The sequence below is a fragment of the Mustela nivalis genome, assembly GCF_964662115.1.
Source record: "Mustela nivalis genome assembly, chromosome: 3".
Taxonomy (NCBI): Eukaryota; Metazoa; Chordata; class Mammalia; order Carnivora; family Mustelidae; genus Mustela; species Mustela nivalis.
The window spans coordinates 132,784,315-132,809,050 of record NC_139022.1 but is presented as its reverse complement, the minus strand read 5'-3'; the positions used below and the strand labels follow the sequence as shown (position 1 = coordinate 132,809,050).

At 34.5% G+C, this 24,736-nt stretch overlaps 1 protein-coding gene across 2 annotated transcripts in view; it reads right to left on the bottom strand.

The window, feature by feature from the left end:
* Positions 1 to 1,859: 1,859 nt before the first annotated feature.
* CLINT1 (clathrin interactor 1) overlaps positions 1,860 to 24,736 on the bottom strand; it is a 60,087-nt gene continuing 37,210 nt past the window's right edge. Inside the window, exons 6-12 of one of the 2 annotated variants that reach the window (XM_082725006.1) lie at positions 22,189 to 22,366; positions 18,530 to 18,776; positions 17,435 to 17,504; positions 10,142 to 10,216; positions 6,602 to 6,894; positions 4,593 to 4,743; positions 1,860 to 3,614 (exon numbers count right to left, since the gene is read on the bottom strand). In XM_082725006.1, the coding sequence (XP_082581132.1) occupies positions 3,268 to 3,614; positions 4,593 to 4,743; positions 6,602 to 6,894; positions 10,142 to 10,216; positions 17,435 to 17,504; positions 18,530 to 18,776; positions 22,189 to 22,366 (1,361 nt within the window). In that variant the 3' untranslated portion in view covers positions 1,860 to 3,267. Of the gene's footprint in view, positions 3,615 to 4,592; positions 4,798 to 6,601; positions 6,895 to 10,141; positions 10,217 to 17,434; positions 17,505 to 18,529; positions 18,777 to 22,188; positions 22,367 to 24,736 lie in introns of both variants that reach the window. The other variant, XM_082725005.1, reaches the window with a different exon arrangement.

Sequence of the window (24,736 nt, the reverse complement as noted above, 5' to 3'; positions counted from 1 at the left end):
TTGACAAGACAGAGATCACAAGTAGCCAGAGAGGCAGGCAGAGAAAGAGGAGGAAGCAGACTCCCTGAAGAGCAGAGAGCCCGATGCAGGGCTTGATCCCAGAACCCTGGGATCATGACCTGAGCCAAAGGCAGAGGCTTTAACCCACTGAGCCACCCAGGCGCCCCTCTAAGGTTTTCTTAACTACATACTTCTTTTAGGAATACAACTGGAATATCAGCTTTGGGGTTTGTTGCATGAATGGCGTGCATGTGAATTCTTGAGCAGTGACTGGCATGTAGCCTTGATAGGTGAGCGCGTTTATAAAAAATAAAAATGGGAGGCAGAGAAGTATTTTGTGTGCTTATGTCCATGCCAGTAGATCTGACACATCATTATTCATCCATCACTTCCCTATTTCATTCATTTTAGAAAAGATTTTATGGCCCAGAGAAGTCAGGTAAATTGATCAGTGTCACACAGATAGTGTGCATAGCTGAAATGGGCATAGATCTGCTTCCAAGTCCATGGTCTTTCCACAGTACAATGCTGTCTCCCAGCAGAGTTGAAACACAAAGCCAATTTACTTCATAAACCTATTTACTGGGTGTGTTCTGTGCTTAGGACAGTTAGCTTTATTTTGCTACATATAAATATTTGCTTCATAAATATTTGTGGAAGTAACTATAGGCCTCAACTTACTGATTACCCCAAACCCAACATTATGGGTATCATTGAGACAATTTATTATAATCAAAAAAATAAAACACCCAAAGTCCCATTCGAGAACATTGTGGTTCCTGAAGATTTTGTCAGAGAGGTTAAAAAAAACCTCTAAAGGGAAAAAAATGAAATCTGGTATGGCAGTGGAGTCACCTGTACATTTTGAGAACAGTAACCATGTCCCTCTCCCCCAGCAACACACACACACACAGAACCACAACAAAAAAACGAAACATTAGGCAGAAGCTGGTAAAAGGGTGAAGGGATATAGGATCGGCAGAAGGGAGCTCAGCAGACTATTTAAGGGTATTTTCTTGCCAACTCCAAATTATTTGCGGGTATTTAGACCTTTCTTTGGTAACTTTGAAGTATCACTTAGTAACTCTTCCAAAAGTAAGTCACCGGACTGGATGGACCCCTTAATGAGGCAATTCTTTCCTTTCATGGGCTCTGAAACAAAAAAACTGATACCGAACTGTACGTTGAGGTGCAGGAGATAGGGCTGGCTCCCTTCTGTCTTCAGAGACACAATACAGGAAGGAGGCATAGTACAGAAAATGCTTTACAGATAAATCTTAATTTTATTAGAAAAGAACTTTTCAACACAAAAGTTTAGAAACAAAATATTTAATTCCTCCAAGAACTGTATGTATTTGGAAAGGTGATGCTAGACCCTCAGTTTAATGCAAAAATTCTCTTAAGATGACAGGTTTTAAATATCGGTGAAGATATTCTCCATGCTGCCACCGGAGCCTGGGTTGACTGTTCTGAAGTAACAACACTTGAAAGCTCCTATTCTTTGAAACTAATTTAAACACATTGAATTGTTGAAAGATTAAAAACCACAGTCAGCTAATTACACTCCCTCTCATCTCTTATTCAGCAAATGAATCACTTTTCATTACCACTTAGCTGAAGTACATGAATTTCTGCCTAATTAGAAATGTTGTAGATGGAACATTAGCAAGAATGGAGTGGGTCAGAATATCTCTGCTGCTTCATTTTTAATTCCTAACAGCAGAGTCTGAGAGGAAAGAATAGAGAAGTCATTAAATAATTTTAAATTATTTATAAAAATTACTTTGCCCAAATTATAATTATTTTTTCCCCAAACGGTCTCAAATGTCTAACAGAATGAAAGAAAAAGCAGTTCAACATTGATTTTAATGAACATTTTAATGTTATGTATAACAGAACATTATGAATACAATGGAAACAAAGTTTTATCAGTTTAATAAAAAAAAATTTCAACACAAAGTGGGGAGGTAATAATTTGATACCTATATTATAATATTTATTTTTAAAAATATTCCCAGCTTGAGGGTGAAACAATTAATTGTGCATTCCAAACTCTAGGATCATGATTTTCATGTGAGCTTAATGCAGAATTACAGCAGGAAAAATGAAAACATTTTAATTAATCTCCTTTATTTGCCATTAAATCAATAAAACCTTTTGACTGCTACAGGTCTCCTTTAATAATATATATTTAACTCCTCTCTATTGGAACCATACTGGTAACGCCGTATTATATACACTCAAAACCAAAACCAAACGAATACTGTATAAAATCTAAAAGCCAACATTGCTGAGTTCTAACATTTATATTTAACTTAAGGTTTTAATGAATTTTTACCTTTTCAATTTTTTAAAAGACACCAAAAAAATAAAAATAAATATTTTTCTCTTTCGACTGTTCCTGACTGAGAAGTGGTGGCTACACGGATAAACACGGAAAGAAGCCTTGCCAAGTTAACCACTGCAAATTGTAAATAATGACTGCTAAAAACAAACAAAAATACTGGAGGGTTTTTTTTTCTTTTAAAGGAAACCATAGAGCAGTCCTGAAAAAAAAAAAGTTTTTTTTCCTCGTTCTGCAAAGGATAATTATAGCAGAAGATATGGGAAAAGTCCCATAGCTATCACAAGTCGCTTGAAGAGGTTTCGTTACAATAAAAATTTGGAATAGTATAATAGGAATAGCAGAGTTGCTGGAACATTAGCAAAAGTATATACATTCCAGTTACCTTTGATTTAGCCATAATCACATATGTATGCCTTTTTTTGGACAAAAATATATATTTTTATAAAAAACTGATCATCCAACTTTAATGATTTCATTTATGGACCCAAGAGTGGTAGTAAAAGGAACAGACCCAATTATGACGAGGCGATTCAGGGACAGAAAAATCAAGTTCCTCAGGAAAAGAAAAGTATAAAATTAGAGATTCAAACACATTTATTCAGCCCTATTCCAGTCTTCCCACAAATCATGATGTTAAAATGGGCTCTTCAATTTATAAAGGCTTTCAAGGTCTCACTACCCCACGAGTGGTCTATTCTCACTGGGAAAAATAATTTTGACTGCCTCATCTGAAGTGCCCTTGCCTGGTCATCTGAAATACTAGATATTTCACTTTTATAAAACAGCCTTTTTTGGTTCTTTATGTAGATTTATTTTAACTAATTAATAAAAGAAACGGGAGTTGATTAGCATTTTCCATCCCAACATCACCTATCTTCACCACTAAAAATCCTTCATTCAATCTGCTCCTTTACCATTTCTCATTTGCTAAAGTTGGCAAAATTTGCAAAGGCATCTTGCTTGGGTTGCACAGTTCCAGAAGTCATGGCTAAGTTGGGCATGCCCATTCCCATTGTGCCTGTGAGGCCCATCCCAGCAGCTGACATCCCCATGTTCATGTTCATGCCCATCATGCTCTGGTTCATCATTGGGGTGTTTCCCAGAGGCGCTATTCCCATGGTGCCAGTCATCACACTGGGCATGCTCATAGGCATGGGTCCCCCCATCAAAGGGTTAGTTTGGGGCCGGACAGGAATTATGTTTGATGGAGAACTGAGGTTCACAGCTCCAAAGCTTTGGGTCATCACATTCATAGGCTGCTGCATATCTACCAGAAGGAAAAAGACAAAACTTTACATTAGATCCAGCAGAGTAATAATACAATATTCCTGACCATCAACACTTTAAAGCCCTAATAAAATTCCTTTACAGTGATTTTACAAAGTCAGTCAATTAACTCGCATTATTTGTTCTAGAAAAATAGTTTGTGGCTATTAACTCTGGTTTCCCACAGACATAGAAACAAAGAGTGGGCTGGGGGAAAACACGAGGCACTTTACAATCATTCCAACAAAATTTATTGTTGAATCCAAACTAACAAGGTGTCAGGAGCCACTGTGTATCAAAAGCCTTGTAAAACTTTATACCCTTTGACTCACTTTATTTTTAGAACATTACATTAAGGAAAAAAAAATCCCAAGTACAAAGATTTATATAAAATCACGATGGAGTTGTTTATAATTGCAAAAAGCTAAAAACAACAGAAATAACCAACAATAAAGAAATTGTACACTGATATAATGATAACTATAAATAGCTAAAAATCATTTTTCCCTAAGAATATTAAATACAGGAAAAATGATAACTTTATGCAAAATAACAACGACAAGAAGTAGAATAATATAAGCAGTGATTTCAAGTATTAAAAATGTGGTTAGAAAAGACAGAAAGAAATATCAATTAATGGTGATTATCCCTGGATTATGGAATTATGATGATCTTTGTTTTCGGGTCATATTTACCTAAAAATAAAACGTTTTCTACACCAATTACTTTTATTTTAGTGATCAGACTCTCCAAACTCACCAAAATACAGTCAATGTAATCAAGCCAAAAGCAGAATACAAAGTAATCCAATATGCTGGGATGTCTATCAAGTATCACAGGAAAAAAATCCTAAGCAATCACACAGTTGCCTTCGGTATGGTCTGTGCCATGTATTCTTATTTCATGGCTTGAACCAGTCCTGGCAACAGGGTAAAGATTATAAGTGCACAAAGAATCAAGATGTCTGGCAGTAACTTACTCTGCTGTTGAATCATTGTGTTGAGTGATGGTTGCTGGGGTTTGGAAGGCTGCATACCAGGTAGTAAGTTGTCTAGGCTGATGTTTACACTGGGGTCAGACCAAGTAGAGGGCAGGGTTTTGCTGACTGGTTTCTGGACCATATCTGTATTCTGATTATAGAGAGGATTAGGCTTCTGCAGCACTGTGCTAACATTTTGCAAAGGCTGGAAAATAGAAAAATGCTCTAAAAATTAAGCTTGGGCTCTATAAAGGTCATCAGATGGCAATTTAATCACAATAACTCCAGATATACAAGACTTAGTAACAAACTCCTGAAACCAGAAAGAACCACAGAAGTGCTAGGCTAAGATCTTTAAGCTGAATCACTAGCTTCCCCCCAAAGTTCCTCTGAATCCCAAATCATACTTGGCATTAAAGGAAAAAAAGAAAACAAACCCAACATGTTTACATGAACAATTACTCTCCCATCACCCAAAGTCTAGAAGCCACCATCCCAGGGAATGACCAACTTCAGGTTAGTACAGCTTTAAGGAAATATACGAATGGAAATTTATTATCACAAGATGGAATTCAGGATATGATTTCCCATGTTATAAAAAGAAAAACTACAAAACCAACAAATTATATTGCACAAATTCTGACATCTTTCTGCTCCATGTACATTTCCCTTGCCTAAAGTGAGCAACATTAGTGGAACTTGATACATGTGGACCAATTCAGGAAATAGAGGAGAAATTCAGGAGAAAGAAGCAGGGATGCCTCGTAGTTACTAAGGAAAGCTATGAAAAGGACAGAAAAAAAGAAAAGGAATAGAAACAGGAAAAATAATTAAAAAGGTACCAATGTGAAGAATTACAACATAGCGCAATTAAGACTGCAAATAAGTAAACTGGCTTTATGTACAGACCACATGAAAGAAACTCAAAAAGAATAAACTGGTTTGGGCCTGTTTAGAGGTGCATAGTTCAATTTAATGGCACTGGTGTGCCTTTCATATCCTTTTTTTTAGTGTCAAGTCCAACTTCTGTTATACAGAACAGTCACCTTTCTGCTTCTTTCTTCTGTTCCTCCATCCTAACACCCAAAAGGAGAGAATCTATACATTAAAATGAGTAATTAGCATCATAATAAATACTCAGAATTGCCTGAATCAAAAACAGCACTCTGGTACAACTCAGACACATGTACTCTAACACTGTGCTTGCTTGCTTGTCTGAATTCAAGTTAGTATTAGGTAATTTAGATTTAACTGTAAAAAAGTGAACTTAGGGGCGCCTGGGTTGCTCAGTGGGTTAACTTTGCTTTAGGCTCAGGTCATGATCTCAGGGTCATGAGATCGAGCCCCACGGGCTCTCTGCTCAGCAGGGAGCCTGCTTCCCCCTCCCTCTCTGCCTGCCTCTCTGCCTACTTGTGATCTCTGTCAAATAAATTTAAAAAAAAATCTTATAAAAAAAAAAACTTAAAAAAAAAGTGAATTTAAAAAACTCCCATTTAGTTGTTTTTCTTTATGAAAATGAGCTGAAAGAAGAGCCTATATAAAAATTACATAATGTAGAGCAGGCCCAAAATAGGGAAGAGCATTCGTCATTTTAGAGAACGATTTTCTATATTGGTAACAACTGCTTGCAACCAGTAAGTGACATTTCTTTGAGGAACAGATATTTTACTAAGTGAATATAGGCCACGGGTGTTCTCTAGTCCTTCTTAAAAACAGAGTTTTTTTAAACACCAAATACCAAATTGTTTATGAATGCAATAAACTTTTAGCAATTGCCTCCTCTGTGCAAGGCATCATGCTTGGCTTTGCACGGACTACAGGATGGGTGAGAAAGCCTTGATCTCTAGAACTCAAATGACTACCAGGGGAAAGAGTGTAAAGTAACATGCCATATGCAAAAACCATCTATGTATGGCTTTTTTTCCTGTCTCACGCAAGTCTACCATTACATTAGTCACAGAATCTCTAAGATTAGAAATCAAAGTTTCCAAGGGAGGCAGACAACTTACCTGTGATCTTGACATTGGCAACCCCAAGCCTACAGTATTAGTGCTCATCATAGAGAAATTCATACTCTGGGAAGATGTCATAGTTGCCTGGGATGAACCCATAAGATCAAACAGGTCCGAAGAATTTGAGGCAGCTGGAGGTGGGCCTAAAGCTGGTTGAGAGCCACTGACAAGTTCCACAGCTGGCTGTGAGGCACTGCCAAAGAGCTCACCACTGGAGGCACCAGGGCCTGATGGGGCTTGGTTGAAGGCACTCCAGTCACCAAAGTCTCCATTCCCACTTGTCGCTGTAACTAAGAGGGAATAGTAAGGGTAAGAAACTTTCTGAAATGCGCAGAGCAAAACAACAGAACTGAAAAAAATTAGAGCTGATCTGTGTCCATCCAGATTAACATCTGCAGGTACCATCTCCATCTGGACATTATTTTTCTCATGAATATTCCACAAATGTTAACAAGGTGGCAAAGGAAAGAAAAATCCACCTCTTAGCAGGTCTGAGGTGATACACAGAAATTACAATCAAAACTTTCCTTCAACCTAAGTTTGCGTATCATCAAATATGCTACCAGCTAAACAACTATGGATGAGTCCAAAACCCTGAAAAGTGAGAAAACTTAACTGGTTAAACTTTTGGTTGGGAGATTGAGAATCTTCACATGACGAGACACTCAATAAAATCAAAGAATTCAACTCATTTCACCCATTCATTATTTGGAAAGGTTCAGAGAAATTAAAGTATGACTTATATGGTTTCAAGTAAATAAAATCCCAAATTCACGATATTAAACTCATAAAGAAACAAAACAGAAAAGCATGGAAAAGAAAAACTCAGTGAAATCAAGAGTAGGGTTAGTAAGTTTCTGTAAGAAGTTCTTACTCTTTTGGCCACACTTTCACTGACAACACAAGGGCTGCAGAGAGCCATGGTATAACCCTAGTAGAGTGCTTACTCCAAACGGGACTGTTCAATTTAGTTATTTAACTAAAAACTAGGGTATAGAGGGGAACTCAGGGGGAACTCTTAACATTATATTCAAAGATAATTATAACAAGTTTAAGATTTAATGCATTCAATAATATAAAAATTGGTAATAGGTTAATTATTGGACTACAGTGTTTAAGAGCATAGATTTTGTACCTTACTAAATGAGTGACCCTGGGAAAACTACATAACCCTCTCTGTGTCTCACTTTTTAAAATCTAAGTTGTGAAGATTAACCTTTTTTGTGTGTGAATTTAATATGTTAAGTGCCATTTAGGGTTTATTATTATTACTATGGATTAATTGTGAAAACATAGGTGAGGGCCAAAGGCATCACATTTTCTTTTCTTTAGGTACGCCATAAAATAGTATAGGCCAAACTTCTAAAATTCTGCATACATATACTATTTAGATCATAATAAATATAAAGGCAACAGATACTAAGGAAAAAAATTCTTTAAATAGGCTATGCATGACTCTAAGTAAATAAATCTAAGAAAGGAATAAATAGATAAATATGAATTAACAGAAGTTGAAAAAGCAAAGGTGAAGAAAGAGCTACATATAAACGGTCATCTGAAAAAGAATAGTATATATTTCCAAGTTTATTAACACCATCTCTTTGTACTCCATGTTCACTTACAACTTGGAAATACACTTTGTCTAGTCTATAAGGTAACCAACCACTCCAATACTGTGTCTCATTATGCTAAATATCTAAAGAGAACAATAATATTAAGTCTTTAAAATTATATTTCTCTATTACCATATTATAATGGTAATATATAATGTAAGCCCCTTCAAAAGAAAATAACTCAGAAAACTGTTCTACCAACAATTTAATATAAGAACTGGGCTAATATTCATCACCTCAGGGTTTTATTAAAATAGGTCTTTGATCTTCTTTACAAAAAAGACTGATTTAAAAGTTTTACAATTAATTCTATATATTAAACAATTTAAAGTAATTTAAGAAAGACTTGCTGGATATAGGTAAACTTTATGCTGATTTCCTATATGCTTCATCTATAAAACAGAGTACAAATGGAAACTGGGGCAAAACGCGTTGCCCCATCTGAAAACTTTATCTGAAATGATTAATCATAGGAGGAAGAGATTTCTAGTGGGGCATATATTGTTCAGAAAAGATTAATTATTGTTACAACAGTTTCAGCCCCTTGCGTAATGGTGATCAGGTTATATTAATCACATGCATACAGATGAAGAGATGTATCACTTAGCAACATTAAGATATTCTAATTATTTGCATAGTAGGCAACTTTATATACATAAAAACTTTAAGAATTACACAGGCAGTCTGTAAAATTAGGGTAATGTTTATCTTCCACTTGATTTGCCTAAAGTAAGGTATTAACCCTTCGAAGACAAAACCATACTTCTAAAATGAAGTTAATTACTGCACAATTCCGGTTTCTGGGTAATACTCAGAATTTATACAAGTAGGCTACCAAAATAACCCCAGATGATTAAAGCCTATGTATCTTTCTTCCTAAATCCTGACAAAACTACATCAGATATTACTAAATATATGTTTTAATTCAACTAATCTAATGGCATTAACTCTACTTGAAACGAGTAAGACAAATTCAGCTAAATTGACACCTTTTCTTCCTGCTTCACTTCACGTTTAAAATTTATAACTAAATTGCCATATTCTCTCTCAAACTTCAGAGTGACTAGATTTTATACAAAAAACCACTATAGCCAACTCCTTTACAATTTGAAGAAGAAAGCACACTTAGCAACATAGTCCCTATTCTATACACTTCTACAGAAACTACTTTATATCCTTATAAAGAACCATGTCAAAAGGTGTTCCTCATTTTAGAAAGTTGGAGGTTCAGCAGCTTTTCCGAAGTTAAACAGCTACCATACTATATGGCAGAGGCAGTAAGGTAAAAATATTCATAATGAGGAGAAAAAGACAAATGCTTCACCTCAATCTTTGATGTTTAAACCTGTATTGTTAGTTTCAAGTACACAACATAAAGATTTGGTTCTGTATATACTGCAAAATGATCACCAGAATAAATTGAAGGCATTTTAAATGTAGTTCGGTTATGTCTTATAGAAGTGCTCTTAATATATCTAAATAACAAAGAAATGAATTTTATTAAGATAATCTGCTCAATCCCAATGTCCTTGGAATCATTATCATATAACCTAAACATAAACCATAATATTCTTCCTGCTAAATTGAGATTATACTTTGTACTTATTCATACTCCCCACACCACTATCCCTCCCCCACCAAAAAAAAAAAAAAAAAAAAAAAGCTAAATAAGAGTTGCTTATAAATGAGGGCAATTTTATTTAGGTGTGCCTGCCTGAGTAGTTTACAACTAAATTAATTCATTTAGCACATTTAAGACACTGACCCAATAAAATACCTTTGTGAATAAATTCTTTAGGATTTAGGAATTATAAATACTATAAGGAGTAAAACACCAAAAAGAAGCTTATTTGGTGGAGGAGGGAACTGTTTGCTTTGATAACCTTTTCACTGCCCCTCAATTTCTGGCCAAACTGTATCATACCTTGGGAAGGGAAACTGCCTGATGCAGCAGTTGAGCCAAAGTCAGCAAATCCTCCAAATAAATCAGCTGATCCTCCTAGAAATTAAGCATGAAGAAAAGTTAAATTGTTAAAACCACAGAATAACCGATACCAATTTCAGGAAGCCATTTTAGCACCACACTTAAAAATTACCTAATATTAGAGGCTCCAGACCTATCACAGAAGCTAGCTTGCTGATCTAAGTTTTCACATCACCATGCTCCTTTTAAGCTACCACAAACTCTTACGTTCTTTATCTTTTAAGTAATTGACACTACATTTGTGGTTAGTTATCCTTCAGTTACACTGCCTGAACACAGCCTGGACCTGTGGTTTATCCAATCAATTATGCTTTTTATGCGTAATCCAAAGAACCTTTGGTGGATGCTAAAACCTGAGTAAAATGTTGCTAGGGAATACTCACATAATCACCAAACATCACCCCACAGATTACTTGATAAATACAAAGGAATGAACCTACTTTTACAATAGAGAAATTCAATAGATATTGACCTAAACAGCTGATCAAATTTAATGCCACTAATAATCAGAGAAAACAGTATTCATGGGCACTTGCAAGGGACTGAAAGGAGATCATCACCCATGTTAAGAATTCCAGCCAAAAATATTTAACCTGAATGTAATCATCAGGAATGAATCAGACAAATTACAAAATTGAGGGACATTGTACAAAACAACTCTCAAGACTCTTCAGACAATGTCAACATTGTTTTTTGTTGTTTTTTTTTTGTTTGTTTGTTTGTTTATTTTTTGATAGAGAGATCACAAGTAGGCAGAGAGGCAGGCAGTGAGGCAGGCAGAGAGGGGAAGCAGGCTCCCTGCAGGGAGCCCAATGTGGGGCTTGATCCCAGGAGCCTAGGATCATGACCTGAGTCAAAGGCAGAGACTTAACCCACTAAGCCACTCAGGCGCCCCCAATGTCAACATTGTAAAAGACAAAGAAGACTAGGACTGCTACAAATTAAAGGAGCCTAAAGAAATATGACAAGTTAATGAAATACATAATCCTTGATTGGATCCTGGATTTTTCTAAAAAGTGCTAACCTGAAATGACATAATTGAGACATCAAGGAAATCTGAAAATGGTCTGTATATTAGACAATACTGTTTAAATGTTAAATTTCTCAAGTATGATAATTATATTGTGATTATACAGGAAAATGTCCCTGTTTTAAGAAGATACATGCTTAAGTTATTTTGGGGGCAAAATGTCCTGGCTATTTCCAATTTTCTCTCAAATGGTACACAATAAACAAATGGTATATAGTAAAAAATAAATGACCTAGAGAGAGAGATGAAGAAAATGTGGCAAATATTCTGTAGGTTCGAAATTTTTTTAAATAAAAAGAGAAGAATTTTTGAGGCTGATTTGCATAATAATCAGTTTTAATATCTACATAGGAAAAAATGAATGCAGCGATTTTGGTGGACTATTTGTTTTCTATTATCTACTCCACGAACAGGCAAATACTTTTAATCCATGAAAAAATAGCAGCTTTTTGCTACTTCTAGACTGGTGTTTTTAAAGGGGTGAGATCCAAAGGTTGCAAAATCAATCTCTGTGCACAAAGAGCACATTCACATACAAATTTTTATCTGTAAACACTATGTGGATAAGAATATTTACTTTTACCTACAATTTGAACAATATTACACGAAATTTTAATATTCCATTTCTGTCCAATTCAGTTATCAACAAAATAGCAGTAGTCAAAGGATCTAAAACCTTAAATAGCTGTCCTTATTTTTCTTTGTCCTTAAAGATTTCACCTCTTAAGAGTCACAACCTTAGAAGTTTAGAGCAGCAGTTCAATTATGGTGCTTTTAGTGTTATGCGAACATTATATAGGTTACATCACAGCTGCTTAGCCCGCAGTGCTTAGAAACTAGCCAGGTGGGACTGGAACATCTGGGCTGCACTCAAATACCACCAGGGACAGATTCCAACATCTGGTGCCATTTCTGAATTGTCTTATCGCTGCAAGACATTCTGCCCCATCTGCTACACTCAACTGGGTTAATTAAACTAGAACCATCTTCCTTTCTTAATAAATGGCCAGCAGTAATAAAAGGAACAAATCAGTTTCTGATACATGTGTACCTGGTATTTCTTTTTAATGCACATTTACTGTAGTCAACTATCAGCAAGCATAACAAATTTCTCATTTCTTTACCTCATTACAGATGCACATATTCATGTATCCTCACTCACCATGAACTAACCTAACTCCCACCAAGGCCAAGATTCTCAACTTACACCAACACTATAGCTCATCTGGCTAGTTATCCAAAGGATGATATCACAGCAATTTGTTTATCTCTTCTTTAAAGATACATAATCTGATAAAATGTGCTGAGAGGCAGAAAAGATCAATGAGCTATAGTTTTAAACTATATAAACAAGCACATGTATTAATAAATAAAGCACATGTATTAATAAAAAATAAAGCACATTAATTAATAAAGCACATGTATTAATAAAAACAAGCAAGGAAATGAATGTTGCAAAGAGATGCTGCTTTACATTCATAAATTTATCTTCTGTATTGCTCCTGAATGTTAAAAATATTGATCAAAGTATAATATTAGGTAATAGAATGACAGTTAAATCATTTGCTAGAACATTAAGGGATCTGAAAATTGGGGACTATTTTAATTTGCTTCATCCAGCAGTGAATAAACATCAATATGTAATTTATTACGCTAAACAAGTTAAGAGATTTTCAAATCTTATCCAGTCTACGTTAAAAAGTGCCCATGTAGAAAAGGCACTTGAATACTATAGGATCATAACTTCAAACCAGGTATTTTAATTTTATCATATCCTGATTTAGTATTTCAGATAATTACCAATTTTGTTATTCCACTGCTTTACCTTCTAACATCTGAACTGAAATTATATTGTATTCATAATTTATCTACAGCAAATATTATACCTCTCCACCCACACTATAGAAGTTTGATTTCAACATAACCAATTAAAGAATACTGCTTAAGTTTCATCTAACCTTCTGAAGTGCCACAGATTATGCTTCTCCTTGGGTTTTACACAATGTGATCTTCAATCTGAAAATGATCTAAACTATCTCAATAATTTAAAATCTTTTATTTCTTTTAGGAAATAAATCCTCTCTCCTAGGAGGGACTATCCTTATCTATATGCGTGATGTTATTCATACCAGTGCCTCAAATTCAACAGAAATTTTCTATACTGAAGCATTTTCCCAGATAACTTCTATCTAAGGGAATTTAAGTAAGAGTGTACCAAAAATTGCTGCACATAGAAGACTGCTAAATTTCACAAGACCTATCCTTCAAGATTGCCACATGAGAGCTGTCATTATAAATGAACCATTTCCATCTGCCTTTTCAGGATAGCAAGGAGGTTATTTACAATCACCAGCTGGGAACATGTATTTTCCAAAGCAATACTGTGAACAGGAAAAATATAGCTGAACTAGACAGTGCTTAGGCTTCAGATGAAAAGTTCTTCAACAAAGAATTTAATCTAGATTACATTATAAAGAACTGTGCAAGAAAAATTCTAGCAAATTTAAAATTAAAAGAACTGACAAAATGCAATAAAAAATTATAAACATATGACAAAGATTAATATATATGTAAGAAGCTTACATAAAAAACACTAAGGATAAATAGCTCCACTAAAAGAAATGGACAAAGGAACAAATGGCCTATAAGAACAAGGAAAGTATGCAAACTCAGGCATCAAACAAATACAAAATAAAATGAAATACTACTTTCTCCTTACCAAACTGGATGGTTTTGAAAGATGCTACTCCACTACTTTTCCAAAAGAAAAATTTGGAAACAAAACAAAACAAAACCTAATACACCAAAAATAAGAGACTGTCTGGTTAAATAAATTACAGCATACTCATACAATGTTAAGATATAAAGCAATTACCAGTCTGTAAAGAATACCAACAATCACAGGGAAATGGTCAGAAGAACATGGGTGAAAAGCAGTTCACAGTGAAGTAAAAGCCTTATCAAAAGTCTGAAAAAGATCTGCCATTTAATAAATGCTTAATATACTGGACTCAATATATAGAAAGTGTACTTAAAAAAGAGTATTCACCCCAATAATTATGCATCTAAGTCACAGTGAATCACTTGTTTTCCAACAAATTTCTAAAATGAGCATGCATGACTTTTAATGAATGAAGAGAAAATGTTAAAACATTTTATTTTTAGTAAACTTGACTTAAACTAGAGAAAACCCCATGGAAATTCTAACATATAAATCATTGTACTCAATATGTAACCACGTGGCTCATATTCATGTAAATATCCTCAACTAATTTTTGTGATTACTGGGTACAAGACAACAGGTTCAAATATAAATGTAATCAACATTTTGGATTTGACATATTTGATCTTTAAAACATTTTAAACTTAAAAAAAAAAAAAGAATTCAAAACATGTAATGGCCCTCTATCTGTACTGACTATGGTGTATTTTCTCTTCAACCTCATTTATTGTACTAGAGATAACTTAAAGAATAGTAGGTCAATCAAGACCTCAATTCCTTAATTAGGAAGGGACAAAGGAGACGTGAACTTTTATAAAAGTGAGATACAGTAGAAAATGAAATGGGATGTTTCGGGAATTCTAGCTTTAACTGGCTTATTTTCTATATATTTCTGAATATTTTTTAAAATATTCACTTAGAAATGTACTATATGTAAAAGCCACCAGAATATCCTTAGAGTATAGCTTTTAAAAGAACCTCACTACAGTGGTGATGGATTCTTGGTGAATAGGTTTCACATGTTTATTTTAAAACTTGGTACCTATTCTCCAATGACTTTATCACACACAGTCTTAAAGATGTTAACAAAAAGGATGTAGTAGCATTAAAAAAAAAAAGAAAGAAAGGAAATCTGAGCATATTCTCAGAGGAGGTATTTATCTGGTGAGAGGTACAGATGCTGCCGTATCTGCTTGGGTTTACAGTTCATGCCCATATTACTTGCATGAGGGTAATATTGTAAGTACAGGCACATCTGGTAAATGACACCCATACGGCATACCAAGTAGCAATGCTAATATGGTAAATTCTTCAACTTTTTCACGTGTAGGTGGCGAAGCTTAAATATTAGTATTTTTTCTACTGCTCAAGTTAATTTAAAATAGATTACTAAAGTATTTAAATAGAGATTTGAGAAACAAAATTTATGTACTGACTGAAGAGTGTTCTACACAAACTGGGTAAGCATACTGTTTCAAGCAGAAGATAACTTTAAAAATAATTCTGATGCAGACCTATATTCAGTTTGTTTTTAGAGAATATTATGATAAAACAAATGCCAAGGCAAGGAATTTCCAAGATTTCAGACTCTGTCTTAATTATTGTAATAATATTAATTGCTACTTCTATTTAATTAGTCAATCTACTGTTTGCACTGGAGAAGAAAAAGCTCTCAATGGTTTCTTGCCAAACAAAGGAAGCATGTAGGGATTTAATAATTCTGTCTGTTCAGAGTAATCTTGGTATCACTGAGGAAAAAAGTTACATCACTCATCTGACCTTCCTAGTTAATTCTTCTCTGATTGCTCCATTAAAACTTTCCACAGATGCATGAAAGGGGCTCCTTAATATTTCATGCCAGGAAGTCCAAAATAGTTGATATTCTGCAGTCAAATGCTCTACCACTGAGCTATACCCCCAAAATAGTTGATATTCTGTAACACTATGTTTTATTATATGACTACACACTGTTAATACTATAGTTAAGATTTTATTTTTATTTTTTTTTTAAAGATTTATTTGACAGAGAGAGAGCACACCAGGGGGAGCAGCAGGCAAAGGGAGAGGGAGAAGCAGGCTCCCTGCAGAGCAAGGAGCCCTTTGTGTGGGGCTTAATCCCAGGATCCTGAGCTGAAGGCAGACACCTAACCGATGGGCCACGCAAACGCCCCTACAGTTAGGATTTTAAACATACAAAAAGACACAACATAAACTGTTAAACAACTGATGTAGTTTTTCGTAATCTAGGGCATGAGAGTTCAATGGAGTTCACAAAATATTTTAGGAACATTTAAGAGTTATAGCAAAAAGGGAACAGGAACTGAAGCAGCTCAGAAACTTGGTTGAACCAGATGCCCCATGAAGTTCAATCCCAATCCAAGAATTTTATGGTAGTGGGCAAGGAGAAGGAGAAAATACCAGAAGATTTTCTATTAATTACATGTACTATACTATCAATGAAAGTACTTTCTATCACAGACTTCCATTTAAGCACTACTGTGAATTTTAAAACAATTCACTTGAAAAATCACTACACACATCGAGGAACAACAGATTTACTTTGCATATTATACAGCAATCTTAACATCTACATTTTAATGTGAAATAAACTTTAAATAGGTTGGGAAAGATCATCTTTAAACTGAAGTTGTATTTCTTAAGGTGTTTTGACTTGTAGCATAGCACTTTATTAGAGCTCCATAATCATCAAATGCAACCTAAAATGCCAATTTTCTTGGGAAAAAACAAAATAAAACAAAACAAAACAACAAAACCTAATATACAGGGAATTACTCAAATCAAATCTGGCATTTACTGAAAGTCTAACTGAAGAAATCAATAATCCTATCTCTAAGAAAATCTTGGTGAAGAGACTACTGTTTTGCTACGGCCTCCTTAAAATATGTCAAGCAGGTGGTTATGTACTTTCATAGAATTCCCCTTTCCTCCAAAGCTCTCATCATGTGTACAACTAGGTGACTATTTGTGACTCATTAATTAATGACTACTTCTTCCACCTGACCTACCCATGATGGCAAGAACTTTGTTTCACTAAGCACTATACCTTAAGCACGCAGACCAGTGTTTGGTTCAATAAATACTTGTTGAATAATTGAGTAAAAAGTTTAAATGAATGCTACTATAGCTAATGCTGAGAGCCAGAATTAAGAGTTAGGGAAAGGCAATAAAATGGGCAGAGCAGTACATTTTGCTTATAGAGAAAGCAAAGGAACCCATTCAGCATTAAGAAATTAAGGACACAGAGAGATAATACTGAATTACTGGTCAAATATTTAAGCACTCCTCTTTACCTTAGGCAATTAAATCATTTTCCCAAATAATGGTCAAGGCTCATTAATTTATTAAAAATAAATGCAATGCAAAAAAATTTATTTTTCATTCTATCCTTTATTTGGCATTTTGAAAAACTACTCTGAAATCAAAGGTTACTGAAAAGAAAAAAGCCAATGTGGAAGCTTACCTGTCGATTGGCTGGTGCCATCAAATAGATCAACAAGGTCACCAGATGACTTGCTGCTAGGCACTGAAGTCTGAAAACATACGCAGAACTTAATAAAGCTTGGAAAACAAATTTCTACTATTTTCCTAACCTGCTCTAGTCATCTCTGATTCTCAACTTAGACACAAGTAACTGTAACATCCTATGGGTACATTTAGTTTTCTGAAAAACTAACTTTCTTTTTAGAGTTAACTACAATCTGCAGGATACATAAGAAAAATGTTTTCCCCTTGCTACTTCTTTTTTTTTTTTTTAAAAGATTTTATTTATTTATTCGACAGAGAGAAATCACAAGTAGGCAGAGAGGCAGGCAGAGAGAGAGAGAGAGGAGGAAGCAGGCTCCCCGCCGAGCAGAGAGCCCGATGCGGGACTCGATCCCAGGACCCTCAGATCATGACCTGAGCTGAAGGCAGCGGCCTAACCACTGAGCCACCCAGGCGCCCTCCCCTTGCTACTTCTGATGTGAAGACACAAACTGGATAAAACACAAGTTGGGGAGACTGCCAAGACATTAGTTTGCGGCCAGGTATCTAGTAGGTGGATTTCATTTCCGTGGGTGAATAAAAAAAATAAATGAAGAAGGCAGGAGAAAGCAGTGTTGCTACTGATCAGTAATGAGGCAAATATAATATAAATATAAAATAAGGCAAATATAAAATAAGACTATTTCCCCTATATATGTAGTTGGTCCTCTTCTGTCAATTCTTACAACTTCTAAATACTCCTGTTTTCCTTAGTGAATCTCGATTGTGTTCGGCAACCAGTGATGGTGTCTAGAAGGAAACAAATGCACTAAATTCCTACTCGCCACCCTTCCCAAACAAACCCAAAGTATCACTTCTACTTTCATAGGAAGTGCATACACAATCATGCAGCAATTTGGACAGGTTTCTTCCCCCAAAGAGATTTCTTATTATTGACTCTGAGTAATACAGCCCAGATGATCTATAATTAATATGATTGCCTAGGAATGCCAAACCCTATTAATGAAGTAATTCTAGAAGTAACCTGTAAGAACGAAACTATATATAGTGTGTAAACTCACGCCTTTCCCACCTTAAGTGAAGACTGAGGTGTATGAGCGGAAGCATTCTGATCTGGACTTGCTTTGTCCCCTGTGTAATGTGCTGCTGCTCCAAGATCAATGGTTTTAGAAGGATTTGCTGTGCGCTTGTGTCTGGTTGTGGTGGTCTCTGTGGCCTGTGTGATATGGATATGCTTTGTCGTCACAGTCTCCTCTTCATCTTTGAATTCACCTTTGGGAGATCTGCCTCTTCTTGCTTTCTTTTCCTCATCACTGTCGCTAAAAGATATTAAAAATGAAGCAAAATAATAAGACTAGGGATTATTTTAAAATGGAGCCCTCAGTGATTTGGTCTAAAGAATTTCAAAAGCAGTAGCTACAAAATTCCAAACCCTGACTATTTGACAGGGATCAACAGAATGTTACCCAAGCTATCTGAATAATGATATGTATGTGTTGGGGAGCGGTCAATTCCCTAGGTAAGTCTAAAACACTGCCACAAAAACATATTTACATAAATGTGTACAAATAAAGTCTGAAGTAATTCAAGTGTTTATTATAGATTTAAAGCTTAATTAAAAAATAAAATGGCAGTATTATCATATCAGAATCAACTGATGAGATCCTGTGTACTCAAACATCTGCATTTGATGACCATTTTCTTGAAATGGATGGTGTGCAAACTTCAGTCCCATTTAAGTAACAATTCTGTCACTGATTCATACACTTATATAAACATATAAAATACCACAATTTCAGTGGACACATTTTAAACACTATCCCAACTAAATTCAAATGATTAAATGTTCACCTGTAAATCCAAAAAAAAAAATGAAGTATGGCACTTTACAACAACAATGCTCTATTTTGCTTATATAAGAAGAATAAACTTTTACCTTACTATGAAAATTGCTTTATAGGAAACAAGTATATTTGAAATGTTTTGAAGTAATTCCTTTTTAGGCATACCCAAAACAATTCTCTTTTTTAATGGGGCAAAAGAAAAACATATGTTATAATTTTTTAAAAATTGGGTTTTTCATATGCCATGAATTTAAAACATCAGCACTAATTTGTTCTTCAGTAATAAAGCATTGAGGCTTTTTTCTGGTTTTAGCAAGACAGAAATTACCTGAAATATGTTCCATTACCTATATTATTTAATTTTAGAGTAGATGGTTTAATTTATAAATATTCTGAAATAAAACACTTAAAATTATACTAATTCATCTCAGACAAATCTAAAGCCATTCTACTTAAAGATAAATCAATTTGGAACATCTATAATTCAAGGATCAAGAAGAGATTCTCAGATACAGCAAAAGGGTTAAAGGTATTCTTATCTATAAGCATTTTAGGGAATCCACAAGTTCCAATTAAGTGTTCAAAAGCTCTTGTCTTACATCAGTTTTTTAGCAACAGATAACCTAAAGATTCCCACCATCAGCCCTGTAAGTAAAACTAGAATTTCTTACCTTTCTGATGTCCAATTTAGTATCAGTGCAAGGTAATTTCTTTATACGATGAGAATATAAAACTGACTGGCACATAATGAAATGGAAGCTTCGTATCTGATCAGTGTTCAAGAATTCCTGAATCTAATAATGAACTAATAATAAGTCTGGCATTTTGGTAACATGCCAGAGGTCACACACAACTTTGTCTAAAAGTCTACTCTTCTTTCACAAATACTTGAAGATGTAAAGTCCCCTGGTGTGCTCTTCAGTTACTATGATGAATAATACGCTCTATATTTTTACTCTTTTAAACCCAAATACACCATATAAAAGATTTAGGAACTAGAAGAACCTGTTGTAGAGGCAACATTAAAAAAAAAAATAATCAAGCAGGAAACAGGAAAAAAAAAAGAGAAAAAAAGAAAAATTGACAGTGGTAGGGTAAAGCAACAACACAAGAATGCACATAGATCTCTAACCAGCCTACCTACCTGATTTCCACATTTCTTCAGGAAATAGCAACACATTATATGGCCACTATGTTTTCTAAACCAAACTAAAAACGCAAACACATAGGCCATGAGAACAATAATAAGAGAAAAAACAGAATATTCACAGTATATTTGAGTAGGCACGGTTTCCCAAGTTTAGCATTTATTATTATAACATACATACTCTTCAGTATAGAAGAGCTAAAAATGCAGTTGTAAAATAGATATCTTCAAAGTATGAAAAGTAAATTCTGGCTCTTCAAAGATTATATTCCAGAAACAGTCTTTGAAAAAGGCATTTGAGAAGTTTAATACAGAAACATACGCAAGGGCACTGAATAAATATTTTAAATTTCAAATTATATTTTTATTTTTACTTCTTTTTAGTGACCCCTAAATCTGAACTTTTTTTTTTTTAAGGAGAAAAAAGAGAGAGAGAGAGAGAGAGAGAGAGAGGGAGAGAGATGGTACTTATTACAGGAACTCCCCTGAAGAAACGGCTCCATCACTAACTGTTACTTTAGGAAAGTTCCACAAAGCCTGATTAGGCATCAGGTTTTACTTCTAAAAAATCATGGTAAATCCTTGATCTAGCCTATCCAAGAGAAATACTCTGAAGCACAAATGACAAAGAACTTGTAATACAACTTGCTTTTGCAAATGAAGTCCTTATATATATATTACCCTTTTAACTTTTATATAGGTATATTGGTAGGTAAGAACAAAAAGTGAATGCTGAGAAGTTCAAAGTATTGTTCTACATAAAATGAAATACAAATGCCCTAACAACAGAAAATACAGTTTATGAAAACATAGATCTACATTTGAAAGCATTTTAGCTTAAAAATTCATCTAGATTTTTTTTTTTCTGTAACACTGGCATGAAATCATAATAAAATGTCATAGAAAGAGTTAAATTTCAAACACTTTTTAACTTTTGTTTAAACTTATTTAAGTTTATTATTAACAAACTCCATTATTCCTCAGCAATAACTTGATGGCTGGCTGATCTGATGCCCAAATGCAAAATGAGCCACGGAAATTCTTACTGGGAAATTTTTTTTTCCCCAATAGTCTGAATAAAAACACAGAAAATGTAGTCAACTTTAGAAAAAAATGGACACAGACAACACGGAAAGTGTATCAATACTAATTACAAATAATGTTTGACCTAGCATCTTAAAAACAGCTACGGAGTGTTCACATCAGCAGCAAATGCATTAAAACTAGAGTAATACAGAGAAGATTAACATGGCCCCTGTGCAGGAATGACATGGAAATTCATGAATCATTCTGTATTTTTATACAGGGCATTTTTAGGGCAGAGCAACTATTCTGTATGGTTCTATAATGGTGGATATTATGCATTTCTCAACTGTACAACACAGTGAACCCTAATGCAAGTAACAGATTTTAGTTAAGAACAGTAGATCAATATTGGCTTTCAACTGTTAATAAATGTACCACACTAATAATGCAAGATGTTAGTAACAGGAGAAATGTATCCCTGTGTGCGTGCGCGCATGCATACGTGTATACATATATACCCATACTCAGGATGGGGGGTTAACATGGCAACTCTGTTACTTTATGTACAATTTTTCTGTGAACCTAAAACTGCTCTAAAAAAAGAAAATCTATTAAGAAAAAAAGAAAATCTGAAATTCAGATAAACAAAAACCCAGCTTCATATGTAGAGTGTAGCATCCTTTCCAAGAGACCCAGGAAACAAAGTGTTAATACCTGCATCTTTCTGGAGAGTCTTCTCTGTCTTTCCTCCGGAACTTGCTGATGGTGTCATCAATTGTGCTTCCAATTTTATCACTCAGTTCACCCAATTTATCACTGAATGGAAAAGCACTCTTGTTTTTATCCCACTCTTCATCCCATTTTGATTTGGGTTCAGGATCGTATCTTTCACCTATATAAAGCATTAAAAAGAAAAGCAACTCTAAGGACATTAAATTCAAAAGGTGTCTATAGTCCTTATTTCTGAAGCTTTTCCTCATAATAAAATAGTTTTCAAAGGAAAATAGAGCGCTCACACAGTGCTGGATCAGCACAATTACAGCAAGGCACACCATGTAGTGCCAGTAAGTGGCAGGAGTGCAGATTCAAAAGCTTCTGTTTATGAAAACTTACACCACCTTAATGCACAGCACAGCATATCAGGAAGTTCTTAAAAGAGCAGAGGGAAACACAGAAACCCACGCAGGCTATATAAGCCAAAGAGAAATGGGAATATTTTTGTTTTTATAAGTCACACAATGCACTGTATTTCATTCTTATCTCTTAATAGTTCTTCAATTATTAGGAAAGTACTGGACAGCATTAGTCTCTTAAAAAAACACCAACTATATGTGACAGCACTCTGAATGCTACACAACCTGGTATGCTGTAAATATGCTGAAAATAACTGTCATTCTTTAAGTGTCAAACTAGAAAAATAATTCAATGGATTTCACGGCATGGGAAAACATCTTTTAATTATTATAAAAAAAAAAAAAGAAGAATATTCTCACCACCCAGAACTACACAGACTAGAATCACGAAATATGCTCAAGCAGTTCAGAACAGTGATGATCTATTAAAACACCAAGTCTAAACATATGCTGGGATGGCAAAACCTAGGGAGACTCCATGTGAATCTGAGAATGAAAACAATAGATCATGGCAATAAACAAAAACCCCAAAATGTCAAAATTTGTTTTAGACCCTGACCTTGATGGCCTAAATAAGAGGGATTCTAAGCATTAAAAAGAACCTCTCCACTTCCACATCCAAACTCAACCAAAAAGACAAGAGTAGAAGGTACAGAGAAATCAGATGAGGTTAAAAAGAAGAAAACAATGAAAACTAAGGCAGGCTGGAGAGAAAAGGGAAAACGCAATGAGAAATAACAAAATAATTAAAAGGTGGCTGGCTGAGCCTTTGTGCTGCAACTTTTGTGACCAAGTTCTGGTGGCCAAAAAGCACTCTGGAGATTGAATACCATTCTGCAGAACTGCCTGCTAAAACTGCAAAGCCAAAATTTTTGTAAAAGGATTTTAAAATACGTCCACTAGATCTGAAAGTGACCACCAACTTAAAGAGAATTTGACAAAATTTTAACCAGAGGGCTTTATAAAAATTAGTGATTTTCCAATAATGTGAACACACATTTCAATGAAAATGTGATAAACTAGATTTTGAAAAGACAAATTTATAGGAAAAATGAAAGCAGATGAAAACAAAACTGATTAATGTAATGGATATCCTACTAAATGAGTGTCAAAGATACTGGATTATTGGCAAGACACCATCTAAGGTCAAAATGAAAAGACACAAAACAGCTAAAGTTGATTAAGTTTTTGACCAATAAATATAACATCACAAATAATTTTAAAAGGATGCAATACAAATACATAAGATGTTCAACTCTCCCTCTAAGGCAGATGTTGTAATTAGTTCACACTGACTGAGTCTGAGAACTTATTCAATTTTATAAATTTTATCTAATTACATATTGTGCTGATAAAAAGAGGGTTACAAATAAGTAGAATGAGGAAACGAGTTGCAAATAGCTATTTCTCCTCAAAAACACATTAAATTGCTCTATAACTACTTTGAAAAAGCTAAAGAACAAAATAACTACTTAGGTGAATAATCCAAAAATTTGTTACTCCACTAAACAAACAAAAACTCCAAAACATACAAATGATTTAAGAGAAATATTGTTGCCCAATTAAAGAACTGACTTTTTGTGATGCTTAGTCATAAAAGGAATTTTCCTGTTAAAAACATCCTTTAATAATTAAATATAATTTTTTATCTTTGAGAGCAAGGAAGCAAAAAAGCATAGAACAAAGATATTATTTTGTAGATAATCACAAGATAAGAAACAGAAAATTTTTACACGGTTCCAATGCAGGAGTTCTGAGATCCCAGTGTAATCCAAATACTAAAAAAACTGAGATATGGGTGGGGGGCACTGAGAAGTCCCAATCTGTGGCTAAGTATACAGAGCACTAGCCTATCTGTGTATACACAAAATGACCAAGGGATGGTCAGAGCTTACAGAAGACAGAATGAATCCAAAGCAACATGTTGTAACAGAGTTATATTCTGTGCCTGTTTCAAGTACCTAGTGATCTATTTTGGGGAAACTGTATTAGTATATTAAAAATAAACATGAGCAATCAATGTTCTAGCTGCTCTTAAATGTGTTAGGAATAAAGTGACAGGCCTAGGTAAAAAACTGATTGTATTGTTAGTCTCCTTTTCCTATGTCAAATTAAAGTACTGTTTACTT